We start from the raw sequence: 15083 nt of genomic DNA on the forward strand, positions 1-15083 counted from the left end.
TGATGTATACATTATCAAGAAACAAGAATTATAAAAAACACCTATATACGGACTTCTGAAGAGGAGGGCCTTACTTTTGATGGCATCAATGCCATGTTCAGTCTTCTGATAACATGCACATAACAAACTGATAATCCTTCAGTTAAAATATGAGGGCAATTGTGGGTCTGTAATCTAGATTATGTGGTAATGTACTGAATGTAAGGATCCCTTTATGCTTTAATTGTACAATAATGACAAGGACACCAAGACGCTCATTCATAATCACTGTCACTTCATCAGTATCGCTATTAGTGACATTCCCATCACGTTAAAATACTCCCGCACAAACTGAAATGAACCACATACACAGGCCTGTTTTCTTCAGTAATAGATATGAAACTCTCACCATCTTATTTGACAACAATATATAGGGCACACATGTACATGATATACAGCAGAGGTTTCAGAACCACTAACTTTGTGAAAACCTAGCATGAATTAACGACCAAGTCATCAATAATTCATTACATTTTTTACCTTTGTCTCAGAAGACTGTAAAGTACTAGGCAACTTGTGATTAGATCCTATAGACATATGTATAAAAACAGACAGCTAGAAGTAAAGAGTTGCTTCAAGTAAAAGTCTCAGAAGCAAGGTCAGACAACAATAGATGCAGATGATGACATGTGGATGTGGATGTGGAGGAACAGGAACAGGATGCACCAACTGGGGGGCCACCACTGGCACCAACAAGCATGTCAAATTACAGCAGTTTCTTGGGAGATGATGACTTCTTTGAGAGGCATTTAAAAGTTGGTGCAGTAAGGAAGGATGACAATATATGGATGAGAGCAACCTCTTGGTGTAGGTTCTAATCACTTGCTTGATAACAGTGTTGGAACCAACACCGAAACATCACTCTCATACCAATAAAGAAGTTGTTCATCCATATATTGTCATCCTTCCTTGGGAGAAGATGCTCCCACAACTAACAGGTCTTGATGTAAACTCATTCTACTTCTGTCAAGGAATAATGAATCTTGGACATTTGTTGGTTTCACATTAATCTAAGACTTGCTGTGCGCATGCGCTGAGCCTGTAATAAATATCTCCTGGCTAACTTATGCTTTGGTCGTACATTTACAGCTAGTGTTAAGACACTGTAAAGAAAACGAACAACCAAACCAAATATATAGTTTTATGTCTATTACAACTTATTTTCGTACTTGTATGCACCAAGGACAGGGAGTAGTGAAATATATAGCTTAATTTATGTCATTAAGTTCTTGTTTAACCACATCTCACCACCACCGTTCTTCCCCCACATCCCCTTGTCACAACTAACATAACACACATTTCTGATGCAGCTACAACCAAAATAGGACATCAATAAATCATATGCAAATCTATGTATTTAGTCAGCTATGAACAGTTGTCACTCGTAAATAATCGTTATTTTATCATTTTGTTTTGAGTGTATTTACACTATCGGTAAACGTACGACCAAAGCGGAACTTAGTCAGTAGATATTTTCACACGCTCTGTGCATGCACACAGCGAGTCTGAAATTAATGTGAAACCATCGAATAGAAAGGATAAAATCAGGAATAATTTACTTTCTGCAGCTAACAAAGACTGTAACTTATAAATTCACAAAAGCCCAGCAAGGTACGCATTATCAGAAATGGATGCTACAATATTCAGCATTTATCATTCACACAGTTTTGGTAGCATCATGTAACACAAGCAAATATTCATTGAGGGAAGACTCTCAAAACATTCTCAACAAAAATGTCCTGTTGAAATATGATTGTTTGTCATTATTTTTTCACAAAAGCTGACATGTTTTGAATACTCCTACCTTTGCCTGGGAATGTTCAACATTGCTCAACAAACTGCTAAGAACCACTCATCCATTCCCTGACAACCCAGCATTTTCACCAATGAAAACCTACAAAATGATACACAGTTCCCAGTACGATAGGAATCACAATACAGAGAACAATCACAGTTGTTATGATAGCGCGGAATGACATTCCACAGTCTGTTCCATCGTACATCTGTGATTTCTTTCTTTCAAGAGGGTAGAACGTTTTGTTTGTTAGCACTGATATGACTTCATCAAGAGAGTTGCGATCGCCTCGTGACTGTTTCATTTTAGACAAGTCTTTATCCATGTTTTTTAGAAAATTCTCAGCTTCTCTGCTTTGAGAGTTTATATTATCTCGTATACTCAAAGTCCGGATGATTTTCATCTGTGTGTCGGGGTCACTGAGGTCGTGGGAGGACTCGGGGTCTTCATAGTTGTCCACCAGGGGGCCAGTTTCCTCTGTGAAACTTGTACTGTTGAGTTCAGCAGAAATCTTTCCTCTAGAGCTTTTCTTCTTCTCTTCTTCAATAACTTCTGACAACAGTCCAAATCTCTTGATAGGCACTTTTATTTTCCTCAGAGCATAGAAGTCTTGATCCCGAATCAGATTATTGATTCTCTTCAACTCCGACACCTGGCAACACGAAAATATGATACATGATGCATATGGATGACAGTACAATTTGATAGATGAAACATTAACAGCTTGTGCCTAAGCTGCTGCCTTACTAGTGAGTGCCGCAATCCTCACCTTTTCCCAATCCAACCATCTACTTAATCTAATAAATTGTTGTCAGTTATTTGTGTGTAGTTTGTGCATGCAATTCTGCATCATCTTATTGATGAACCAAGCAAAATATTTTTGCAGATATTCTATAAAATGAAAAAAACAACATCGAGACTTGAGAGGCATTTAGAAGTTGGTATTCTAATATATGACAACATGTTATGGATGTCAACTTCTTTATTGTTTTCACGACGTTTCTGGGGTATTCCTTGCCCCTTTGTCAGGTGGATGCTAGTTAACAATTTAGCAGGATATGTATACTAGTAATGTACATGATGCCAGAGTGATGATTTGAAGCATGTATATACAATTAAAACATAGCATGGGAGATGCCTTGATAAGTCATCGGTGGACGACCTTATTTTTAATCAAGCTCAAGAGTGGTAGTACACCTGATGGATGAAGAAGTTGATAGATGCGTATGTTTGAGAGTCTCTTCATTTAAAAACAACAAGCATTCATACAAAAAGAACTGTTTGTATTATTTTTTCAGCCGGTATCTGTAAGTTCCGCAAGAATAGGAAACACCAGTATATAAGTGATAGACTGACAGAGCATTTGTTTCATGGTGGAGCAGCTTATTGAGGGAAGTGATGCAGGTCTCTGACATTTACAAAGGTCATGAATCAAATGAATGGTGCTGACAAATCAACAAATACAAAACTTGTGAACTTCAATTCACACCACTATAGATTTCAGGCTTGCCCAAGTGACACTAGTCACTATTCAGACACTAGTTGCCTCTTGGACAACTGTGCCACCTTGTCCTCTCTTCAAATAAACTGCACCACTTGACACGAAAGGTACGAATTAATCTCCTGTTTGAAAACAGACCATACTGACACTCACTGGACAAGAATACTGGAGGGCAATTTTCTGCAGCGTGTCGCCTTCAGCGAGCTCCTTGTCGAAGAATGAAGGTTCGCTTTCCGTAACCATTTCACGAGAAGGTTGTGACATTCCACGCCTCGATCTGATTTCGGACATTTCCAATTCATACTCCTCCTCCTCATCGTCCTGAAAGACTGCGTCGTTCCCAAACACATAAACTCTTGAAGACTTGACATTTTGAATCTGGCCGGATGAGAACTGGATGTCAGTTTTCTTTGACAGCAGTGAATCCCGGCTGGCCCCCCTCGTGTACCCTTTACTCATAACAATGATTTTTTTCTTCCACAACAAACATCCAAGGACCAGACATGCTCCCCATGTATTCACTGACAGGTAATTTAACCTATAACCTTAGTCATTGCAATCAGTCAACAACTTGACAGAAGTATCGTCTCCACGTAGAGGAACTGCATGGCAAACAGGAAATAGGTCTGCGCATGTAAAAGGGTTAAAGAACGACAACTCTGACTAAACCATATGATCTGAAAGATCTTGTGAAAACAAAGTTAAATGTCTGGTGAAATCAATATTAAATCATTATTTTCATTATATCTAAAGCATGTGGTACTTGAATTCAGTCATTCGTTTTATTGCATTATTGTTTTACACGATAATTGTCAAGTTTATCGACTGGAATTCATTTACCAAAATTACGAATCGGCGTCTTGATTTACAGGTAAAGTGAAGTTCACACCTCACTTCCGGTTTACAGTACCAAAGTAAGCGACAGCAACTGGAATTTTCAGTTAGAAATTGCTAAACCGAGATGGTGTGCGTTCCCTGTATCGTGATTCCATTTGTACTGTGGGTTTTCCACAAATATATTCGACCAGTTCTTATCAAAATATGGAATCCCTTCGGTATACTGGGTAAAGAAGACACACAAACTGACAAATCGGCACAAGGTGAAAAACAAAAGGTAAGTTTTTCCCTCTGTGGTTGTAACAGCTCGAAGCATAATCTACCCTTGATTACACGATGCCATTTAGAAAGTGGTAAAATGGGAAATCTATAGCTGAACGGGCTAGGCGGCTGACTTTGTGTGCTGGCGATTAGGTGCCTGAGGTGCGGGTTCGAATCCCGGAAGGGACTCAACCAAATAAGTACTAGAATTTGTACTTCACTAAGAAAGTGAAATCCCAAATATGACATGTTGCATAATCTACACCTGTAAATTTAGGGCGCAGGACAATTCCCACCCGGACAATTCCCACCCGGACAAATGCCACCTGGACAATTCCAACCCTGTTATTTTCACCATAATCCCCCCCATACCACATGAAGTGTTTACTTTGTGCAATACTCACTTTGATATAATATAAACTTGATGAAATTTTAACATCAAATGTTTATAAAACCAGTTTATCTGAGCTTGGGTGCTACTTTAGTACAATATAGATATTCTGAGATGGTGCCAAAAGAAGACCTATGTATCAAAATAACATTGAGAAATGTGTATTGTGAGCAAGTGCGTGGCAGATCAAGTGTTTATAAAACCAGTGTATTTGAAACAGTATCGTGACTGCCATCAGCGCCTGCAGTCAAGTGCCACAGACTACCTCCACAGACGGTGTCTAGACTTCTTACGAAGTGTTGCCCACAATATTAGAATGTAGAGAACTTGAGGTCACGCTACATGCAAACATGGCAATATCATGCAAACATAATACCAGTATGTCAAGAAGAAGGCAATATTTCATGTTTGTTTTATATGGAGTATTGTTATATGGTACATATGTTGAAATAAATAAATGTTGAAACTGAACTATGTTCTTCATGCTACTTCTATTTTGGGGTGGGAATTGTCTGGGTGGGAATTGTCCTAGGTGGGAATTGTCCGGGTGGCATTTGTCCGAGTGGCAATTGGCCGGGTGGGAATTGTTCGGGTGGGAATTGTCCAAGAACCATAAATTTCCTTTGGGAAATAACATTCTGCATTTATAGACGATAATCAGCCTCTCGCCAGTGATCAAGTGCTTTGAAATGAAAGAAAATATGGAAGATTTAGGGACTATGGTCTATTCTGGGACAGACTATAGTTGTACCATCCCGTCGCATATATACTGATGACTCGAAGATTCACTACATCCTAATAGTACTGTTGAAATTCAATTGAGCTTTGTTTGTAGAGGTGAAAACTCAACCCTCTTAGAGATTCACAAAAGAGAGACCAATCATATCAACTATGTACACTGTGATGAGCTTGATGCATGCTATTTATAGCCCTCCTGTTCATGGTCACTTGACCTTCATAGAGAGCCTCACTCTGGGATAGAAATATGGCGCTTTCATAAAGCTGCTTGTACGTGACCTTGCAAGACTGTTGACTTAAGAAAGAAAACATTACATGGTGTCAGAGGTAGAGATGAACGCACAAACATGAATTTCAGTGGAGTATCTGCACCTCGTGTGAACTGGGAGTCGGGAAACATCTATGAAAACTGGCAACGTTTTCAACAGCACGTTGACCTCATGTTCACCGGACCTCTCAGCAGCAGGGACGAAACAGCAAAGAGAAGTTTCTTGCTAATTTGGGTGAATCTTAAGGGCAGAGACATTTTTAACATACTAAATATCAGTGATAAAGACAAGGAACAGTTGGAGAAAGTATATGAAGCGTATGACAAGTATGCCAACATCAAACATGATTTATGCTCGATTCCTATTTCTGTTAAGAAATCAACAGCCCAGCAAAACACTGTATGACTTCATTGTGAATTGTGAATACGGAAACCAAACTGATGATCAAGTAAGACTAAGAGATAGAATTGTGTTAGGAACGAACTCACATCGGGTTAGAGAAAAACTGATCACTGAAGGTAATAAACTAACACATCAGTGATCGAAATAGCAAAGACACACAAACTGGCACAGGTCTAAATTAAATCATCGAGGGCGAGAATAAGTCCACCAACAGTATTGGGATGGGCATGATGAATGAAAGAAAGAAATCCATTGCACAGCAATGACAGAGGTCATTTCGGAAGAATCAAGGTCAAGCTGAGATGAATAAAACGCCTAACAGCGAGTACACCCAACCTTATACATGCGGAAGTTATAGCAATAGGTCACATGCTTCCTCAAGTCAGTGCCCAGCAAACATGCATCAGTGTAAGAAATGTTGCAAATGGGGACATTTTGAAAAGGTCTGTTATGCAAAAGCATTACATATACTCGATCATGATGATCATGATCATGAAAGTGAAGACCAATACACTTACATTGCACAGAATCGGAACCTTGCTGCAGCCTTCTGTGATGAGCTGTACATAGATTCCATGGATGCTACAGATAAAGAAGTCAAATATGACGGTCAAGCATTTGTGAAGCTAAAAACTCAGCCAACAAGATGCCACAAGTGATGTAACCTTCAAAATTGATACAGGGGCAGTGATGAATATCATTCCAGAAAAGCTTCACCGAAGTAAGGAAATAAACAAGACCACAGCCTTAGAACCAGTACACACCAATCTTCTTGCATATGGTGGAATCAGAATACAAGGCCAGCGTGGGAAAGTAACACTGGATTGCACACACAAGAACATGACATCAACTGAAGAGTTCAACATACTGGACACTGAGGGCCCTCCAATAATAGGTCTACTGACATGTTTGAGACTACACATACTCCAACTTCTCTGCACTGTTGACAAACAAGTTGAAGTAATGGATGAATATGCAGATGTATTTGAAGAATGGAGAACATTGGTGTCCTTATCAAAGTTGATGAGCCAACCCCCAGGGTAAATGCGATGATAGTGGTTGAGAAGCCGAAATCGAACAAGGTCCGAATATAGTCTTGATCCCAAAGAACTTAATAACGCAGTACTCAGGGAACACCACAGAATTCCAAACCTTGATGATGTCATATCCAAACATGCGGGCAGCAAATATTTCAGTAAGCTGGATGCCCGCAGTGGATACTGGCAGATAAAACTAACAGAACAAAGCTCAATGTTGACTACCTTTAACACACCCTATGGCAGATACAGGTTCACCAGAATGACCTTCGGACTACATTCAGCACAAGATACCAAAAACAAATTGATGAAACATATGAAGGCCTTGATGGTGTTGACGCCAATGCAGACGACATCCTCATCTATGGGCGGAGAACATAATACTTGCCTCACAGCAGCATTACAACAATCATGTGAGAGGGGAGTGAAATTAAATAAAGATAAGTGTGTCATTGGAGTGAATGAGGTCACTTATTTCGGACACAAATTCACAAGTCAAGGCCTTATGCCAGATCCAGTGAAAGTCAGTGCCAATGTCAAAATGGATCCCCTGTCCAACAAAGAGGAACTGCTTACTATCCTCGGAATGGCAAACTACCTAGCCAAATTTGTACCCAACTTGTTCGACATCACAGTACCACTAAGGATGTTAACGGATGGAGACGCATTGTGGCATTGGGATGTAACACAGGACCAAGCCTTCAGTCATCTCAAGAACATGTTATCATGTGAACCAGGACCAGTACCACTTCAACCCAGAAAAACAAGCCACTCTACAAGTGGATGCCTCAAAATATGGCCTAGGCTGTGTCATGCTTCAGGAAGATAGACCTGTTGCATACACCTCGAGAACACTAATGGTGACTGAACAAAATTATGCTCCAAACGAAAGCTGTTAGCAATATACTTTGGAGTGGAAAGAAACCACCAATTTCTCTATGGCAGGCAATTTACTCAATCAACTCAATCAATCATGAAGAAACCACTGGCCATGACTCTACCATGACTTCAACGAATATTAAATGGTAAAATTCAAGCAAGGCAAACAAATGCACAAGTGCTGATGCACTGTCACGTCACCTACTGAAAGAGACTGCATCAGACATGGAAGATCTGGACATACAAATACACAACATCCTGAGCCTGACAACAGGCTTACAGAACTCAAGAAGCAAACAAGTGAAGACAGACAAATGATGGCACTCACACAGATCATCAAGACTGGATGGCCAAACGACAAGCCCAGCTGCCCCCAAATTGTCGCCGATTTCTGGCCAGTACATGATGAGCTGTCGTATGGAGAAAGCATAATCCTTCACGGGGACAAGATTGTGATACCCAGCACAATGAGGAAAGAAATGCTCTTCAAAGTACACACCTGACACATGGGCATGGAGAAAACTGAACGTTGTGCACGAGATGTATTATATTGACCTGTGATGTGCTCCCAGGTAGACAACCTAGTCTCATCCTGTGGAATCTGTCAAAAAAACCAAATGTCACACCCTAAAGAACCACCCAATCCTCATGAAATACCATCACGGCCATGGTGGATGATAGGCACAGATCTATTCCAACTAGAAGGCTGCGACTACATCACAGCAGTGGATTACTACAGCAGATTGTTTGAAGTCACAAGTCTCCAGGACACAAAATCTTATACAGTGATCCAAAAGCTGAAGAGTTTCTTTGCTCATCATGGCATCCCAGAGATAGTCAAATAAGACAACGGCCCCCAGTACAGCTCTGACGAAATCAAGAATTTCTCTAAAGCCTGGAACTTACACCTTGTCACCAGCAGCCCAGGTTACCCAACATCCAATGGCCTGGTAGAGAAGACTGCTAAAAGACTATTTTCCAAGTCTAAACAAGATAAACAGGGCCCATACCTAGCACTGCTGGAATATAGGAACATTACAATTGACAACACAGCATCACCAGCACAAATGAGCATGAGTCGCCGCCTCAGGTCTATACTACCAACGACCCACATGCAGCTACAGTCCCAGACCATCAATTGCTTGGATGCTCAAGAGAAACTACTCAACATACAGCGGAAACAAAAACTCTTTTATGATCAGAAGGCACAAGCTCTTGCACCTCTTAAAGGACATGATGTTGTCTGCATGCAAACCCCATCAGGCACGTGGCAACCAGCCAGAATACTTCAAGAGATGGACACCCCAAGATCATATCTGGCCCAAACACAAGATGACAAGTTCTACTGCCGAAACCTCTCAGACACCTCTCTAATCCCATCAAGAGATGGATGTTCACAGAAGAGGGTGAGGCCAATCACCCGATACAGCCAGATCAACAACAGCTGCAACAACACAACAACGCTTGTACTAACACAGCTGACTCAGCTCATGCTTCCCATAATGAAAGGCAACCCAGCACATTTACTGCAGACCTGTTTTCAAGACATTAAGATACAATGACTGAGAGACTCTAAAAGCTCAATCAAAATGTGAATCCATGAACTGTAAAAATGTTAATCTCATAACTGCACAGTGTAAGTGCAGCATTATTAAGTTGTATACTCTGTTCAAGTTACAAACATGACAAAAGCGGACTATGACATGAAATCAGTTGAACTGTAATGATAACAAGATGCGTTTTATTACTCGTCAAAAGAAGAGAGATGTAATGAGCTTAATGCATGCTATTTATAGCCCTCCTCTACATGGTCACATGACCTTCATAGAGAGTCTCGCTCTGGGATAGAAATAAGGTGCTTTCGTAATGTGACATGTACGTGACCTTGCAAGACTGTACACAGAGGAAATAAAACATTATATACACCAAATAATGTTAATTTCTCTGAAACGTGCGCTATATTATTAATGCATTCCTGATTATTTGTCTGTGATAAGTGTTAAAGAGAACTGACTTTGAATTTGATTAGGGTGACCCTGGCACCTAAAGGGGCCCACTAAAAGGTGGCAGGCACGATTAGAATTCTTTTCCGCTTCATTACACTTAGGTCACATAGTATGAAGTGTCGCTTTCACCTCTTTCACATTTACATAACTGATCATCAACTTTACTTATTGTTAACATGAATTTGTTTTATATTTCAACTATAACTTCTTAAGTGGGATTTCTAGTCTTCCATCAAGAAATACTTGTAACACCAATTGTTTTAAGTGAAACATGTGGTATGTTCTTGTTTCAGTCACAAACAGAGCAAAATGGAGTTTTTAAACCGCATGAAAATGGTATACCGAATGGCATTTCAAATGGAGGGGTGACAGTTGGTGGTTCCAGTAAGAAGGACGACTGAAAGAGTTCCCAAGATGACCTATATATACTGAGACAATTACTAAAAGAATGAGCAAGAGGAAATAGAGAGAAGACATGATGGTTTCCTAACAAAAGTCTCATTGTTAAACAGACTTTTTAACATGCAAAGGTCAGACTAGTCCAAACTCCAAGAAACTAATCTCTCTTGCTCCAATGTGATCATACTTTCATTGTTAATATTGACACAATTAGTTGTGCTGCTTGTTCATTGACAGCATCTTTTATTTTAGGAATCCACTGTTTATTTTAAGTTTGACACTTTACTTGTGTTCAGAATCACATGTATCTTAATATCCAAGATGGTAATTGTAACCATTGCATTTCCATCTTTCACTTGTGTATGTATTTGGATGTGGTTAACATGGAAAGTGGGTTGTATTTCAAAAATGGTTACCTGTATACATAGTACACTGCTGGTATGACCTGTTTTTTTAGGTACAAGAACGTGAAATATGAAACAATTTTATGCCACTCCCATGTTTTGATGTGATATTTTGATTATCTATTATGACATTGTAGGTGTACTTCTGAAAGGGTAACCATGGTAATTGTTGTCAGTTTTATTGCTTTAAGTTTTAACCATTTTATCATAATTATCCCAGTTACATATGTGAACCATATTGTTCTTATAGTCCAATAAATGTTGCTGGTGTGTGAAGACTGGGTTCTAATTCCCATGTCTCTTGCATTGTCTATTGCAGAGCCAGTAGAAGCTTCAGACTTGGTTTGCCTATGACCAAAATGATGGCTGTGATACAGAAAATGTCTGAACCGAGTTTCAATATTACTTTTTTTTTGCGATATTCATAATCATGTCAATAAAGATTGTAAAATAGAACTGTGTGAAGAATACTTGTCTTTCTTTGTAACAAAACAAGCCACACATTTGTTGGTATGGGGCAGAAATCCATAAATATTTTTTTTTGCCATGATGGACAGAGGATTGTGTTGTTTGTTTAATGCAGTTCTTGGCAATACATTAGCTGTATGGGGGAGATCTATGAAGAATCATGTCTGGACCAGTTAGTACAGTGATTCATAATATGATCGATAATCCATGTCGTGACATGCTGTCAATCAGGTCAGTGAGAATGACCACCCGTGCACCAGAAGTTGCCTGAAGAAGAATTGTAAAGGCCCCTTTGGATGTCATAGAAAGTATTGAAGAACAAAACTGTAATTGTATTATTTTGCTTTTATTAAAGGAATATGATTGAGTATGATACAGGGAAAGTATTTGGTCCTCTTCCATCTGTACACGTTTTCACTAGCTCTTGGAAATCTCTTCTTTCTCATGTTTTCTGATCATTACTGTGATCATGTTGGACTGTAATAAAATCCAGGTAGTTTCGCTTGTACATGTAATATCTGAGGGACAATAGAGATCTTTAATTACTAGAAACATCCTGAGAAAGGTTTGTAGCAGTGTGTATTCTCTCTGTATCAACAATTGTTGCTATCTGACGCATGTCTGCCCGAGATCCATCATCACCATTAAGATCCTGACTTTCACTGAGCAACCGGTCAATAGATACATGGTCAAGTCTTCCTCTTGTGAAGCACTACATGCTGTTATCTCCAGTTCTTACCCTTGTCTTGCCTAAACAGTCCACCTGTGGGATAAGCCTTTCAGTAACGAGGCCAGACAAACAACATCCATGCCATATGGATACCAAAGATGCAATGTTATGATCAACCAAACTGATGGGCTCATCCATATGTTCCACTCTGTAACCTTTCATAACAAGAACGGGGTGGTGATGTATCTAACTGAATTCCGAGAACATGACATTCTTGAAACAATTGACCTGTCTTCCCAAGCCTTTTCACACAACACCAGCAACAACCTACTCGTCATCTGGACAGCATATTCCATATGGAAAACCGACTCGTAACTTTTTCCTTCCCTCGCTGACAGGATTCCCCTTCCTAACACTTAATAACATTACTCCCTGTTATGCCTCAAGAATGGGAAATGCCTCGATAAGTCATCGGCAAATGACCTTATTTTTAATCAAGCTCAAGAGTGGTAGTACACCTGATGGATCAAGAAGTTGATAGATGCATATGTTTGAGTCTCTTCATTTAAAAACAACAAGCATTCATACAAAAGGAACTGTTTGTATTATTTTTTCAGCCGGTATCTGTAAGTTCCGCAAGAATAGGAAAAGCCAGTATATATAGTCTGGTTCATAATTATTGAGAATTTTTCTTCTTACTTTGAGCTATCCTAACACCTCAACTGATTCACTGATACTTAAAACTAAGTAATGGTATAAGGGAGGTAACTCATCTTGGCCTACTGAGTATAGTACAATTAGAGTTACCTCCCCTGAATTTGTAGCAGACGTCATTTTCCTCAGCACTGTCAACAATGTCTGCTGAAGATAAAAGAAGGTTGATTTTTTAGTTGTGTAATCAAGGAATTGATGATGTAAATACACTGGCAGAGAGAACAGGAACTCCTCTTTCTACTGTGTATAGGATTAGGAGGAATTTCAAAGAGGGAAAGGATTTTGGGCATCAGAAAGGAGCAGGGAGACCCAGAAAATTGGACTTCTCAGATCGCGTCCGGCTGGGAATTTTAGCGTCTAAAAAGCAAAGGGCAAGCATCTCCAACATCAGGTATGAAATGATAGAAAGGGGATCCACAGTTGAATCAAAATCTACAGTTAGAAGAAATTTGATTGATCTTGGATGGGAGAAAAAGACTGGAATTCTTTCTCCTCTCATGAAACAAGAACATAAAGACAGGCGTGTTGAGTGGTGTTTGGCACATGAAAACTTTGACTGGGAAAATGTCATTTTTACTGATGAAAGCTCAATATGGGCATATCCCAATAATGTGAAAATATTGACAAAGTCTGCGTCAGCACCGTTGTATCGACGACCTAAATACAGCCCAAAGTTTCATGTATGGGGAGGGATATCCTTATTAGGAACGACCCCGCTGTGTGTGTTTGAGGGAAATCTGACAAGTCAACGCTACACTAACATATTAGATAATTTTCTGCTTCCAAGAGCACATGTGTTTTATGGAAATGAATGGATTTTGCAGCAAGATAATGATCCTAAACACACCGCAAAACATGCCAAGCAGTGGTTTCAGGAGAAAAATGTGACTGCATTACCATTTCCTGCATATAGTCCTGACTTAAATCCCATTGAGAACATTTGGGGGATGATGAAGGAATGTGTGAATCAAAAGGGGTTGACAAAAATTGAAGACATGAAGAGAGAAGTGGTCCGATACTGGGACAGCATAACTCACGAGACACTAACCTCTCTGATAGGAAGTATGCCTACCCGTCTTAGACTGTGCCGTGAAGCTCAAGGAGACTTGATAAAATATTAAATTGTTACCTACACAACATGAAAAGGTCAGTTCACTTTCACAATACATTCAATTTTATCTGATTTGTTCTAGTTTAATAATATGAAATGCTTTAGCTATTCTCAATAATTTTGAACCATACTGTATGTGATAGACTGACAGAGCATTTGTTTCATAGTGGGTCAGCTTATTGAGGGAAGTGATGCAGGTCTCTGACATTTACAAAGGTCATGAGTCCAATGAATGGTGCTGACAAACCAACAAATACAAAACTTGTGAACTTCAATTCACACCACTACAGATTTCAGGCTTGCCCAAGTGACACTAGTCACTATTCAGCAACTAGTTGTCTCTTGGACAACTGTGCCACCTTGTCCTCTCTTCGAATAAACTGCACCACTTGACACGGAAGGTACGAACTAATCTCCTGTTTGAAAACAGACCATACTGACACTCACTGGACATGAATACTGGAGGGCAATTTTCTTCAGCGAGCTCCTTGTCCAAGAATGGAGGTTCGCTTTCTGTAACTATTTCCAGTTCAATACGGGAGTAGTGGAGTAGTGCACTTTACCGGGCGCATTTTTTCCGGTTTTTTGTGGGATGGATATATTCGCACCAAAGGTAAGTCAACCCTAACCTTTCCTCAATGAGCTTACGGATCGGGTGGGGTGGGGTGGGGTGACGGGGTGGGGTGATCCCCAAGGTCTAGGGATACAGCAGCGCGCTCAGCTAAGCTGCACTACAGCCTTGAAATAAATCTGGCCGGATGAGAACTGGATGTCAGTTTTCTTTGACAGCAGTGAATCCCGGCTGGCCCCACTCGTGTACCCTCTGCTCATAACAACGATTTTTTTCTACCACAATAAACTTCCAAGGACCAGACATGTATTCAGTAAAACCTAGAACCTTAGCCATTGCAATCAGTCAACAACTTGACAGGAGTTTCGTCTCCGCGTGAAGAACTGCATGGCAAACAGGAAATAAGGCTACAAGGTTAAAGAACGACAACTCGGACTAAACCCTATTATCGGAAAGATCTTATGTGAAAAGAAAGAGAAATGTCTGGCGAAATCAATATTAAATTACTACTTTCATTATATTTAAGGCATGTGGTACTTGAATCCAGTCATTCGTTTTATTGCATTATCGTTTTACACGATAATTGTCAAG

At 39.8% G+C, this 15083-nt stretch overlaps 1 protein-coding gene across 1 annotated transcript; it reads right to left on the minus strand.

Annotated features, from left to right (window-relative positions):
- Positions 1-1674: 1674 nt before the first annotated feature.
- Positions 1675-3950, minus strand: LOC137277171 (lysM and putative peptidoglycan-binding domain-containing protein 3-like). The gene is made up of 2 exons (XM_067808844.1): positions 3489-3950; positions 1675-2486 (listed from the first exon to the last, which is right to left on the minus strand). Exons 1-2 carry the CDS (start codon positions 3792-3794, stop codon positions 1920-1922), a joined length of 873 nt encoding a protein of 290 aa, XP_067664945.1. The 5' UTR covers positions 3795-3950; the 3' UTR covers positions 1675-1919.
- Positions 3951-15083: the final 11133 nt, after the last annotated feature.

The sequence above is a fragment of the Haliotis asinina genome, chromosome 3 (assembly GCF_037392515.1).
Source record: "Haliotis asinina isolate JCU_RB_2024 chromosome 3, JCU_Hal_asi_v2, whole genome shotgun sequence".
NCBI classification, from domain to species: domain Eukaryota; kingdom Metazoa; phylum Mollusca; class Gastropoda; order Lepetellida; family Haliotidae; genus Haliotis; species Haliotis asinina.

Excerpts from the sequence above, each read along its gene's own strand:
- LOC137277171 (XM_067808844.1), bottom strand. The coding sequence starts at position 3,794 with ATGAGTAAAGGGTACACGAGGGGGGCCAGCCGGGATTCACTGCTGTCA. Across the intron at positions 2,487-3,488 it reads CCCTCCAGTATTCTTGTCCA|GTGTCGGAGTTGAAGAGAAT; the intron begins GTGAGTGTCAGT and ends TCGTGTTGCCAG.